General features: G+C 35.3%; 3 protein-coding genes across 3 annotated transcripts; 2 read left to right on the top strand and 1 right to left on the bottom strand.

Moving 5' to 3' along the window:
• Positions 1–584: 584 nt before the first annotated feature.
• Positions 585–1,140, top strand: LOC18035213 (protein transport protein Sec61 subunit beta). Its single transcript, XM_006424551.2, has one exon. The coding sequence runs from the start codon at positions 742–744 to the stop codon at positions 1,048–1,050; it is 309 nt and encodes a 102-aa protein (XP_006424614.1). The 5' UTR covers positions 585–741; the 3' UTR covers positions 1,051–1,140.
• A 2,812-nt stretch (positions 1,141–3,952) lies between these two features.
• LOC18034974 (syntaxin-71) lies at positions 3,953–6,717 on the top strand. The gene is made up of 8 exons (XM_024179437.1): positions 3,953–4,137; positions 4,330–4,455; positions 5,670–5,841; positions 5,909–6,006; positions 6,140–6,208; positions 6,288–6,332; positions 6,451–6,513; positions 6,637–6,717. Exons 1-8 carry the CDS (start codon positions 3,982–3,984, stop codon positions 6,715–6,717), a joined length of 810 nt encoding a protein of 269 aa, XP_024035205.1. The 5' UTR covers positions 3,953–3,981.
• Positions 6,718–8,496: 1,779 nt separating this feature from the next.
• On the bottom strand, positions 8,497–10,851 carry LOC18034856 (NAC domain-containing protein 68). The gene is made up of 3 exons (XM_006424549.1): positions 10,674–10,851; positions 10,271–10,557; positions 8,497–9,084 (listed from the first exon to the last, which is right to left on the bottom strand). The coding sequence occupies exons 1-3, from the start codon at positions 10,849–10,851 to the stop codon at positions 8,497–8,499; spliced, it is 1,053 nt and encodes a 350-aa protein (XP_006424612.1).
• Positions 10,852–13,318: the final 2,467 nt, after the last annotated feature.

Genomic DNA, 13,318 nt, shown 5'->3' with positions numbered 1-13,318 from the left:
TATATTTGTTTATGTAGTAATGATTCAGATTATATTTTTTGTGAATTGTGTCCCTAATGGATTAAATATGATAAAAATATGATGTTGCTGCCATAGGCTTTGTCGCCAAAGATGGCTCGTATCAACGGGTAATGTCGCAAATTTAATCTGTTAATAATTTGCTAACGGATAAATCAAAATTATATGAACAGAGGGGCACCTTCGAGACAAGCACTAAATTTGTGAACTCATTTATTAGCTTTGTAGTATATGTCTGTAAGGCAGACAGTTTTTTCATTTCTTAAATGTGAGTGGTAAAAGGATTCTGTAAAGGCAGTCATTTGATCAGTGTTTTATATGATTCAGTAAAAACAGATAATTTCCTTTTTTTTAAAATGTAAGTGATAAAAATTTGGGTTATAAAAATTAATTTTTAATATAAACTAATCTCATTAATAATTAATTATTAATCTCATATAATATAATATAATATGAATTGCACCCCTGAACAATAACCCGATGTAATAAAAAAATAAAAAAATAAAAACCGCGCGAACCACCCCGATTTTCCGGTTCGTCTTTAACTACTCCCTAACAACCCTCATAATCCCCGCCTGAAACAGACCCCTCAACTCCTCTTATTAACGCTTTGACCCCAAACCTCTCTTCACTCTTCTCTGTGTCGCTTCTCAACAGTCAACAAAAGCATAGTAATAATAAAAATTCTCCTTGAATTCCTTACCCACTCTCACAACAAACAACATGGCCCGAGGCTCGTCGCAATCCTCCACCTCCTCCGCCACCTCGCGACCCGGCGTCGTGGCTCCCCGAGGCTCAGCAGCCGCCACAGCGGGGATGCGCCGCCGCCGCGTCACTGGATCATCCGGCAACGGCTCAGGCTCGGTCGGCGGCGCCGGAGCTAGCACAAACATGCTCCGATTCTACACTGATGATGCTCCCGGGCTGAAGATCTCGCCCACCGTCGTCCTCCTCATGAGCCTCTGCTTTATCGGGTTCGTTACCGCTCTTCACGTCTTCGGGAAGCTCTACCGTCACAAATCCGCTAACTAACCGAGAGAATCACGATTGTTGATGGTAACTTTAGTTTGCTCTGGCTTATTTTATATTTAGATTTTTGTTCTTTTTTTGGTTTTTTTTTTCTCTTTGTAAATGATGGCTAAAAATTTGGACTTTGCTGGTTTTGACTTGACGTTGAGGTAGTGGATGAGCCTTTGGTGCTTTAATTGCGTTTATTTGTTAATCATTGATCTAGTTGTTTTGATTGGATTATTATTACTTTTTTAAAAAATTTTAATTTTTTGTGTTATAATTAATGCAATGAGGTACCAATTAGGGGGTATAACATAAAGATTAGTATATTTACTCTAATAAATTGTGAACCAACAAGAGGGTTTTTTGTTGGATTGTAATGAGTCCGTGTTGCTTCTAAGATTTGAGTTTTTTACTGGTCAGGAAGTATCTTCTTTTGTTTGTCGGTTTATGTAATGTTTATCCATGGAAATGATATCAAATACGGACACTGGTCTGTGTTTAGATTCTGACATGGGGAGTCAAATCGCTGATTTCTTTGGCGATGATTTAGAAAGAAAATTTTGGAACTATTAACTTGTATATCTTCATCTGTCTGTTTTACCTGGGTGTGAGTGATTAACCCTTAGTCTGTGTGCTTTTGCCCTGATTCCACTGTAGTGCTGGTGTGAGCTGCTTAACCTTGTGGTGAAGTTGCATTAGAATCCAATGAGTATTTGTAGTTGCATTAGAGTTCAGCGACTGTTTGACTCCTATATTTCATTTTGATAATTTTTTGATCATGACACTCAATAATCGATGGGTTAGAGGGAAACTGTTTTATTGGGAGAGCAGAGCTAATGCCAAAATGTCTTGGTAGCCATATATGTTGGTGCTTGAAATTGTTGTGGGTTACTGTGGAAGATGGATGCTTAAACATTTCATCTTTTCCACCTTACGGCAGCAATTGCTCCAATTTTGAGATTCTCATGCTGTAGAATGCATGTCAAGTTTCCAATTGAAGGCGGATAGATATTAAATTGAGAGTAAGTACCTGGCCTTTTCATATTGAACGCCGTGTTCCTTTCCCTCTTTCTTGGGAAGAGAGGATAACACTTTGGGGACAAGCCTGTGCACTGATGCAAACTGTCCATCATTAGACTGCTCTTTTGGTTTTATATTATAAGGGCCAGAGCCTTTGATGAGCAAGAAGCCAATGTTGTAATTCATGTGAGATTCTCATGCTGTAGAATGCGTGTAAAGTTCCCAATGTAGCTTTACAATAGGTTACAACTTGATTTTGATTCAACAGTGAAGTTTAAGGGCACCGCAGTTAGGAAATTAGTTTTTAAAAGTGCAATTGTATGATTAAAAACTTGAGAAAGTTTTGCAGGTTCTTCGTTTTCAAGTTGAATTCATCAGGTCCAAGTTAAATTTGTTTTGTTTTCAACATCATCCAACGTTGGCCATTTACCATCTCCTTGGGTAAAAGGAAACCTCGAGATCCCATTTCTACCATGTTCTGTACTTTTCACAAATTACATTGTTCCATACACAAGTCTCCAGTTGTTTCTCCTTATTTCCTTAGAAGGATGATGTGAAATGGCAGATTCTTCATTATTCTAGTGATGAAACATGTTAGAAACAAGCGGGTGATTGTAGCCGTCTCCCCAGCATTTTTGATCTCGTCTATTATGCTTATATTAGTTGCTTCCATTTGTTTTTACTTCTTTCTGTTATTCTTTCTTCTTCCTTTTTTCCTCTTTTGTTTCATACGATTTATCTGAGGAATTTTACGCACCCAAAGTTGTACACCGCTGTGTCGTCGCTTCTTCTCCATTCATTACAATATGAAGCGTAGCCGCAGCTCTTGTTGGTGCAATTATAAAAGCAATTTTCAGGATATTAATGCTCTTAACAAAATGCGAGACTATGATTTTTTTAAGCCATTTTTAATTTTTAATGAAATTGTCAAATTGTCAGATTGTGTAATTCATAATGGATTCGATCAAATTCTGCCGCTATCAAATCAAAGTTTGATGCGGCTTTTTACCCATTCGTTGAAGAAATACCAAAGTGATAATTGATAAATTTGGTTAAATTATCTAATGCAGTACCGTGCGTTTTCATGATGTGAAAAGATATGAGAATCAAACGGTTCGTTAGACATGGACAATTTAACCAAATTTATGATTGTTAATCCACTCACTCAAATTGTCATCATTAATTATGATTGTTCAAAAGCATTACTCAGTATTTGATTGCCGAGAAACTAAAGAAAAAAATTTTCAAATTGAGATTGAGATTATTATTCTTATCTTGATTTAAAAGAAAATTTATAAAAGTTTTTAAAAAATAAAAGAAATAAGTGCATCTTGAAAAAGTTTTTCAAATAAGATTTTATTATTTATTTGAAGAGCTACATCGACATTTAAGACTTTAAAAAACACTTCAATTAAGATTTTTTAAAATAAGAAATGATTATTTTTTTTTAATTTTATAGAGTTGTTTTCTCTCTCTTTAATTTATATTTTATTATTTTTTATTAGAAAGAGAGAGAAGTGTTTTAATTACTATTTATTTTTTCTTTAAAAAATATTTATTTAATTAAAATAATATCAACTTATTTTTATATAAAGAGTCTTTTAAAAATAATATATTTTTCACTTTTTTTTACCATAAAAATAAATAAATAAATATTTAAAAGATAAAATTAATTTGCCGATGATCTAAAATAACGGACGCGAAGGATACAGAAATTTGTAAACCCGCCAAAAACAGAAACCGGTAAAATGGCCCACGCTGTGATCATCATCTTTCTTCACAAAACGCACTCCGCGCTCAACGACTCGTTTTTGGACTTCCCAAAATAGAAAGTGATGAGAAGAGAGAGTAAAACAGAAATGGCGAAAATCGGAGAGAAAGAGAGAGAATCGAGATCAAATTTGTCTCTCTGTCTCTCATTGGTGCAAGATGACCGTGATCGATATTCTCTTCAGACTCGACGACATTTGCAAGAAATACGACAAGTATGATATCGAGAAACAGCGTGACCTCAATGCTCATGGAGACGACGCCTTCGCTCGCTTCTACGCTACCGTCGAATCCGAAATCGACAAAGCTCTCCTTGTCAGGAAGCTCTCCTTTTTTCCCTTCAATTTTTATCTTTGCTTGAATATCAATGACAAAATGTCCGATAAAATGAATTTTATGTGGATTATTTTGTTTTAATAGATTTTCAATTTTAAAAATGCTCTGGCATTACTCTTTGAATTTGCTTCTACTTACGTGATTTTCTACAAATTCATTTAAGTTTTGCAGAAAGCTGAAACAGCATCAATGGAGACCAACAGGGCGGCTGCGGTTGCAATGAAGGCAGAGGTTCGTCGGACCAAGGCCCGACTGCTGGAGGAAGTTCCTAAACTGCAAAAATTGGCGCGCAAGAAGGTAATTTTGTTCCATAATTGTATGGTTAGTCATTGTTTCATTTATTACTTTTCTGAACTACACGCCGGTGCTATTTTTAAAATTTCAGATTTGTGAATCCAGGATCAGATTATTTACTACATTTTAGAGTTAGAGGTCAAAATTAGATGGTACCATTTGTCAGCATTAAGTAGAGAGTGACATTTTCCTTTTATAAGCCTTTGAGGATTCATGATGTTGAGATAATAACGGCACAGGTGATCTAAATGCCATATAATTGGATTCTACCGTATTGTAGTTTAGCTCTCAAGTTGCTTTTTTATGATGGGTGTTATTCTCTTTTACATAGGTTTGCCTTTTAAATTAGTTAATTGTGTTGGTGTTAGCTCCTAAAAGAAGCTTATCGATTAGTCGGCCTGCAGTTCGGAACTTGATTGGTGTCGGATAAACTGGAGTGCTTTGGTCCAGCTGTTATTGTGTCTGACTCTGAACGATTGGGTGCAAATGACAAAAGTTTGCTTTCTACTATACAAAGTCAAATGAGAAGGTAAAAAAAATTAACAATGATAAATAAGAAACCATAGTAGATAGTATTTATGAAGATTCACTAAGAAAAACTACAAGACTCTCCAAGATTAGATGAAAATTACAAAAAGAAGCACACATAGGTTTTGGGATCAAGCATAGGACACCAATGGAGCCTTGTTTGCTACTTGAGTTTTCTAGATATCTTTCCTGAGTCTAGTTTATAAATCCCATTTCCATGAGAAATTATAAATAAAAATAAAATAAAAACTAACATCCCCAACTTGACATATGGTATTGGAGTTTACTGGGAAAAAAAAGTCTATCTTTTTTTTTTTTTTTTTTGAAAAGAAAAAAAGGTCTATCTTGAAAAAGGTAAAAAAGTACAGAGTTGGGAGGAGAGTTGATGAAGTTCTACACTTGCAAATTGGAGAATTATTTTGAATTTTCTATCAATTACAGTTTTTAAAGGGGAAGTTTTGCTACATTATGCTTCTTTAAGCGTATGAATGTGCATGTGTTCTTAGGTCATTTGTTTTTTATGGATGTGGGATTGACTTTAGGTAGAAACTTTAATTATCAAATGGAAATTCCCAAAGTTCTTACATTGACTAGCACCGTCTGTCGAAACTATCCCTCTGGATCAATTATGAAAGTAATGCAGGATTTTCCAGGACTTGGAAGTCATAATACTATTGCTATATTCACAGGTTAAGGGACTTTCTAAGGAAGAACAAGAAACTCGTCACGATTTGGTCCTTGGACTATCAGAGAGGATTGAAGCAATACCGGATGGGAACACGAATGCTACTAAAGCAAATGGAGGATGGGCAACTTCAGCATCTAATAAAAATATCAAATTTGACTCAGGTGTTTATCATTGTTCTTGCTTTTTCTTGAATCACAGTTTTTCAATTGAATTTGGGTAATTAGGCTTGATTGTTTGGAGACAAACCATCAGACGGGAACATTGGTGATGATTTTTTTCAGCAAAGTGAAGAATCAAGTCAGTTTAGGCAAGAATGTGAAATGAGGAAAATGAAACAGGCATGTAACATTCTTAATCAATACAGTACCTTTTATTTTTGAAATGTAAACAAATGAGGCAGTTGATTTCATAAGGATACTGCTCTATCCACATGCCGATACCTTCACATTTGGTTCAATGACATTTGCACAGGACCAAGGACTTGATGTTATTTCAGAGGGATTGGATACACTGAAAAATTTGGCACTTGATATGAATGAGGTTGGTTATTTTTCATAGAATTTAGTTCATGATCCTCTCAGACAAAAGCACATATTGATAATTTATTTGGCATGTTCAGGAATTGGATAGGCAAGTTCCATTAATTGATGAAATTGATACAAAGGTTAGAAGTTTGTTGCTATGCTCAGCATATTTCTTCTTTATCAGACGCACAAACAGAATTAATGATGTGAAAAGAGTCTTTATATGCATCACTGCATTCTAATTTGGTGCCTCTGCAGGTGGACAAAGCAACTTCTGACCTGAAAAACAACAATGTGAGACTCAAGGAAACTCTTTTAAAGGTAATTAACCAGAATGGATGATTTTATTTGAATTTTTTATTGTTCAGTGTTCCATGATTAATTGCCCGTTATGCGGAGAGATTGGCTTGGTTCCAACAGATGGCTTTCTCACTTTTATTCCAGGTGAGGTCCAGCAGAAACTTCTGCATTGACATCATTTTGCTTTGCGTAATTTTGGGAATTGCCTCATATTTATACCAGTAAGTTCTTAATCTTCTCCTTTTGTCCATGATTCAATGTTGGTGCTTAGCTTTTGTTGTGTTCTCTCATTAATGGTCTTTCATTTCTCGTTTCTTACTTGAACATGATTGTGTGACTAGCATAACATGGCCCATCTTGTATTGGCTAGCAATATCCTAAATGAACTATAGCCATGGCATCAGTAGCTTGAAATATTGTTTGCTCAGAAATTTGCATTAAGGATTAATTTCGGGTTACCCTCTGGAAAAATGAAAATCTTCAAAATACCGCTAAATTATTGTTAACTTCACCTATTTTTATTTAATAAAAGGAAAAAGTGGGGGTGCATTAATGAAAATTTTTCATCTTCTTAACAAAAATAGGAGGAGGTTTATACAATAATTTGAGGGTATTTTGAAGATTGTCATTTCATCAAGGATAATTCGAAATTTATCCTTAAGTTAAATAATTGTTCTATCTTCATAGACAGATGAGCAATATAAAGTTTCGATTCAATTTCTTGTTGGGAAATTTTCTTGGGAGTCTCTCTCTCTCATATGTAAGAAAGCTGTATTTGTCAGTTGTTTTGCAGCCCCATTGAGTTTCCTGTCACTGACTTATTAGTTACAGAAATATTTGCGCTGCATGTGTGGGCCATTCCTATGATTCGATGCTGAGATCTTTCTGGTCCTATAGCGTTTGCAAATTCTTCACTTCATGTGGTACAAGGGTACCAAAATTCACTTTTTAGTACACAATTGTACGCTATAGGAAATTACTGACTTAGTGACATTAGCGTCTAATCTTTCTTGTTGTCCTAGTTTAGGCTTTCGCCAGCATCATATTCCTGAATTCTTTGAAAATTGGTGAATGTTGCATCTTGTGTGGAATGAATCCTGAGTCATTGATGTCATGGTGGAGAGATGGTAGTCTATGCTCTCCTAAATTAATGCAAGTCATTCAGGAAGACTAAGTTCTTCCTGCTGTAGTATCAGAAAACTCAACTAGGTTGAAATAATATGTTGTCATATCTCCCGAAAGTACTCACTTTAGAGTATAGACGCTGATTCTCTATTCATAAACTGTGTTTCCTCCCCCTTCCCGCCCCGCCCCCCCCCCCCCCCCCCCAAAAAAAAAATCTAATGACATATTTTCTTTTTATTGCAGAGCACTGAAAAATTGATTTGAGAGGCTTCTTATTCAGCCACCAGTATCAGCATGTTGTTATATTGTTTATTTGTTTGAGGATTTGTTTTGGTTTGATTTTCACCATTTTCTGCTCTTTACTTGGGACAAAACTACGGAATAGAAAAGAATACACCAACCCTAAGAGCCCCTGGGATTAATTGTGGATTGGCCTCCGGAAGCTGGTTTGAATATGGCGCCTAACTGGATTGACTATTTAATAATCTATTAGTTCATCGTTTCTCCCACACATAACAAAGTGCTCAGCAATAAAAAAGGTCAAAATGTGATATTGTAATATTTTACAGTTTTTCATTTGTCAACATTGTTTTATTAACCCTGTATGTTATTGCATAATAGATGCTTCTTCGAGTTTCCTTCCGATTTTATGCATGATCAATTTATGTGTAACCATAATATTTTTCACATTATAGATGTTGCAAGTTGGGAAGTTCAATAAACAGGTACTTAAATACTCCTTGCTTTTACAGACAATGAATTACAATCTAGATTATTAATATGAACCGCTAAGTCACACTCATGCCCCGATACCAGGGTCATAACTTATCTACATTTTATGCTGTACAGTCTGACTATTGGTCTTCACTTAAGGGTTCATTATTGCAAATATTTGCCAGTGAAAGCCAATTCGTTAAGCTCCGGGAAATCAATGAGGGTATCTGAAGGATTATTGTAGATGCCTTCTTGACACTGACTGTAGTAGTCTATACCATGGTTAGGCAGTGCTTTGCTAAGTGGAAAATCCAGATCCTTGTTGTCACAAATTGATTTCTTGTTGAATGGAAGCAGGTTCTCACACCAGTTTTCCTCACTAGGCTTCCTCTTCAATGGGTTGAAAAGAGTATCCTTAGAAGAAACAGTTAGTGGGGAATTCACTCCGCTAGGAGCACATTCCTCATAGGCCGGAGTAGAACTGTTGCCATTGTTGCTTCCCTGACAGCTTAGACTTGAAACTGTTTGAATAGGAGGGAGAGTTTGACCGGCAAGTATAGAAGCTAATAGTCTGCAGTCTTTCGTTAGACAATCTCTGATCATGTCATCGTTATGGTTTACATATGCAGGCCGAGCCATCTCAGTCCTTGGTGAGTAATTCACAAATTCTGCCCTTTGAGTGCCGTGAATTTCCCATGCGCTCTTTGGCATGTTGCTTTTATGTCGAACCCGGCACAGTACCCAGTCATCCAACTGTGAGAACAAGTGAAAATGTTTTTTAATGCACTCAATCACGTTATGATTGATAAAAGTTGGTATGAAAGTTAATGTAGGAACTCAAAACAGAGTCGGACAGAATTGGCACAATTAAATTAATAAATTTTATTCTTCATTGACCAATTTGAAGTAAGAACTTTGTGTTACTTTAATTACTTTAGTGCTTCTAATACTCGTGCCCCACTAAAGGACAATATCTATTCAAAATTAAGGTCCCCTTTTCTGCACAAGAGAATAGAATACTTCAGATATCGTAAAATGGTTCATATCCTAGTGGCTCGTAACCCTGTTCCCAAATATTTTGGAATTTTCTTCATTACATATCAGAATGTCGGAACTCAAAGGAAAATGTGTTGATTTTCATTATAGTTTATTTGTTTCTATCCTTTTGCTTTCAGTTACTGAGAGTTGGAGACAAAGTACTAAGTTTTAGAAGATTCAAGAGAATGTTTATAGACTGTGGAGGGATTGAGGATAGAATAAAACAGAGAAGAGTATATTGAAAAATATAAATTCTCGACGCAATGCTTTGCTACGTGCTTGGGCTGTCAATATTTTGGAAGCTAAAATCAAAGGTGACTAATTAATTCACGGCTTTTTAGAAGTGACATTGAGGACATATACAGAAAAGTAGATGAGTGCGGTAACACGGTATATGTACTAGGGTACTATTGCCTGCTAGCCTTGAAATTTGAGGTAGTGTTGGTTCACAAGCTTTTAGGGTGTATCCCAGTCTCCCCTAAAGACTAAACTATTATAAGGAAAAAAGCTTCAGCAATTTTGTTGCTTCGCTTTCTAAAGTCAACACCTAGGTTCCAAACATAACTAATCAACTAAAAGGTGTTTTGAGTCTATTTGAGCAAAATCCAAGTTGGTTAGGCTCTCTTGTCATGGAAACACAAGGTTAATTATCGAATCTCTAAGATGACCCTTAAGAGTAAGAGCTGAATGAAAACTTAGTTAATTTCTGATTTGAGTATGAAATTCGGGCGTGTGATAGCCTAAAAAATAACATGCAGCAAAGTTGAACCCTAAAATGCATATTATTGGCGTCATCGCAAAACCCTAGAGTTTCAAATACAGACTGCAAAAAAGAAGGAAACAAAAAAAAAGATGATTGGTAGTCACTGTTATATAGCATATACCAGTGATACCCACTTACTCTCATGGACCCTTTTGACTTTGAGGGCTTAATCCTGGTATCAGCCAGTCTATACTCATTCATCATCCAGTCTGTCTTGGCTCCTCTCGGTGGCCGGCCGGTGTAAAACACTAGAGCTTTCTTGACTCCAAGGTTCTCCGATCCAACAGAACTCAGAATAGGTTTATCAGTTCCAGTGGCTTTCCAGTAACCTGAACCTGCGGCTCGGTTTGGCCTTTCTCCATTCGGGTACTTCCTGTCTCTTGGACTGAAGAAAAACCATTCATCTTCACCAAACAAAGCCTGCTCTGTTCACATACAAAACACGGTAACAGAATTAGTTCATTATCTAAGAAAGAAGTAATTAAGATCAATTAGCATGTCAACTGAAACTTTTGGTGTCAGGACGAGGTGAATAACAGACTTGGCAACTCCCATGGATTATACTTATAAAGATCAACTTCAGCAATCAATGAAGCTGGTAGCGGGCGCGAAGTAACTTTGTTTTGCAAGTAATAAACAATGAGCTCTTGATCAGAAGGATGGAACCGGAAACCAGGAGGAAATTGGAAACTTGCAGCTGGGTTATGCTCTCTCTCCATGCTGAAAGAGTTAGCTCAGAGGGGCCTTGATTTCTTCGTCCCCAAGGCAATGAAAATCGAAGTGATCGAGATGAGGGAATCAAGAAACGCGATGATATCGATCAAGATTACTTGTAACTATGTGAGAACACTGTTAGGGCATTTATATATATTGCGCACAGCATGACCATGCAGATGTGGACATAATTTAAGATAATTGACAGCAAGCAACCAAATGACCAAATTAAATTTCACGTAAAAAGCTTCCCTTTGGCTTTACTTTGTTGGTTTTGCATTCGTCTGCGATCCATTTAGACGTATAATTTGTTGATACGTACGTGTTATTAGAAAATAATTAATATTATGATAGTAGCCGGTAACACATACGTTTAAAATAAAATTTCCATCCAATTCCACGTACAATAAATATTACCTGTTTTAATTTGAAAATTCTAAGTTCGACGGTTAAGTCTCCCGTCCGCAATTATATATAGACCTAAGAGAGAATTTGAATCTACGGGACATGGCAATTCGTCTTTTTCATGTATCAGATAGGGGCCGTAACGTGGGTCGGGTGATAAATTACTCTTCACTTCATCTTGGACAGCAAGAGTTCGAGCTTTTATGGAAAATAAATTCTTTTCTACATTAATTTATTAAACGGTGGAATGAAGTAATAGTTAATTTTACAAATTATGAAATTGGTTTTCTGATACACACCTTATCAAAACTTGTCCAAAATAAAAATATTGAGATTATAACTTGGGATTTATTTCACTTCCACAGTAAAACAGATTCGACTGGGGCAAACCGAAGCTTAAGCACTAGCCCCACAGAAATACAGATTAAGGAAAGATCAGAGATTTGACTGAAGTTTAGCTCAATTCTATGTAAATAAATTTTGGCCCCCTTAAATTTATATTTATTTTATTTGGAATGCAAGTTTTATGTTTCTTATTATATATAAATCATGGAAACAAAAATCCATTATACCATGTTGATAAAACAAAGAATGTTGACTCATAATTATGGCTTAAAATGCGTACGTTCTCAATTTGAACCAACGGTTCTAAAATTTGGCCATTTTAATTACACTTTCAAATCAGTTGTGAAAATTGTTTTCATATTAGAATTTAGTGCTAAAAATCTCAAAGTTTCATCTTAAATAATATAGTATTCATCAAGTGGATGATAAGATAATATAATTAGTTTACTTACAAAAAAAATTATATATTAACCACTTAATACATAAACATCATCTTAAATAAAATTTGGGATGTCTATTATTATTATTTTAAAATTATTCAGACGGGTTTGGATGTGAAATAGTGGGACCTCGATTTTGGATAAAGCCATCAAATAACACATAGGAAACTCGCAAATATCCCATGGAATCTAGTAAATCAGTAGAAAATGCGACGTAAAATCATGCAAATATACTCTCTCTGGCTCTATTAAAATCCCCATGCAACATAGTATAATCCGATCCAAGTCCTGTTAAAAAGTATACGTGTCTTTGCTTGTCTGAAAGACACAGTAAAGCCAACATGACAGCCGGGATTTCACCACCTTGAAAAGATTTCCGAGTTTGGACGTCGTTCAGTGTCTTTTTCGTTTACTTTTGCAGTAGAGTTTCATTATTTGTATAATTTTTCCTGCATCAGAACACTATTGAAGTGTGATTAGGTGCATGAAGTTGCACATTTTATAGTATGCGATTGGGCACATGTCAAGTTTTCATTGGCAGAAACTAAGCTGTGGAGCCCCAGCTCCCTAATTGGAGTTTGATATGAATGTGCAGTTGCACAATACAAGGTGTGCAATTTCAAATTAAATGACCTGCCCTCCGGAACTGCTTCCATACATATGCATTTGTAATTAAAAATCTTTTTCGTCCAATTTTCTTTTTAGCTAACTAGTAAATACCACTTAAATTCAAGTGTTTTGTTAATACTTGTTCTTAATTTTATTGCTTAGGCCCTTACCCAGCGTGGGTTAAAACAATTTTAGTAATAGTATTAGAATCAATGTCTCTAGTTCGGATAGCTCATTTTTATATGGACTTTTATTTTCAGTTACAATGAATTCACATGACCATAAACATCACCAATGCTTCGCATGAGGGGTTAATGAATGGCGACGAAAAAAAAAATCAATGAAATAAATGATAATAAGTAACATGGGTTATGTGGTAATTTTTTTTTCCTTTTATTAAGAAATTTGGATGAAGATGATAAACCTTATCTATAAGACACCAACATTCCTTTCTATTATTACTTCGAATTTACATGACTTTATAGATAAAACACATGGGAAGCGGACTTAAAACTTTTTATTACCCTGTATTAATTTATAAATTTATGGTAAATATCTATGTGAATAAAATAATATCTATATCAAGCAATGCGACACTAAATTTTTAATAACGTACATATATTTAATAAAAAAATGACAACAGTGCAATAAATATGCTTATAACATAGATGAT

This window comes from Citrus clementina, unplaced genomic scaffold (genome assembly GCF_000493195.1).
Source record: "Citrus clementina cultivar Clemenules unplaced genomic scaffold, Citrus_clementina_v1.0 scaffold_8, whole genome shotgun sequence".
NCBI lineage: Eukaryota > Viridiplantae > Streptophyta > Magnoliopsida > Sapindales > Rutaceae > Citrus > Citrus x clementina.
This window is presented reverse-complemented; position numbering and strand designations above follow the sequence as displayed.

Coding starts and splice junctions, on each gene's coding strand:
- LOC18034856 (XM_006424549.1), bottom strand. CDS start 10,851: ATGGAGAGAGAGCATAACCCAGCTGCAAGTTTCCAATTTCCTCCTGGT. Junction 10,558..10,673: donor TAATCCATGGGAGTTGCCAA/GTCTGTTATTCA, acceptor GTATGTGAACAG/AGCAGGCTTTGTTTGGTGAA. Junction 9,085..10,270: donor AGTCAAAAGGGTCCATGAGA/GTAAGTGGGTAT, acceptor TTGTTCTCACAG/TTGGATGACTGGGTACTGTG.
- LOC18034974 (XM_024179437.1), top strand. CDS start 3,982: ATGACCGTGATCGATATTCTCTTCAGACTCGACGACATTTGCAAGAAA. Junction 4,138..4,329: donor AAATCGACAAAGCTCTCCTT/GTCAGGAAGCTC, acceptor TAAGTTTTGCAG/AAAGCTGAAACAGCATCAAT. Junction 6,514..6,636: donor TCAAGGAAACTCTTTTAAAG/GTAATTAACCAG, acceptor CTTTTATTCCAG/GTGAGGTCCAGCAGAAACTT.
- LOC18035213 (XM_006424551.2), top strand. CDS start 742: ATGGCCCGAGGCTCGTCGCAATCCTCCACCTCCTCCGCCACCTCGCGA.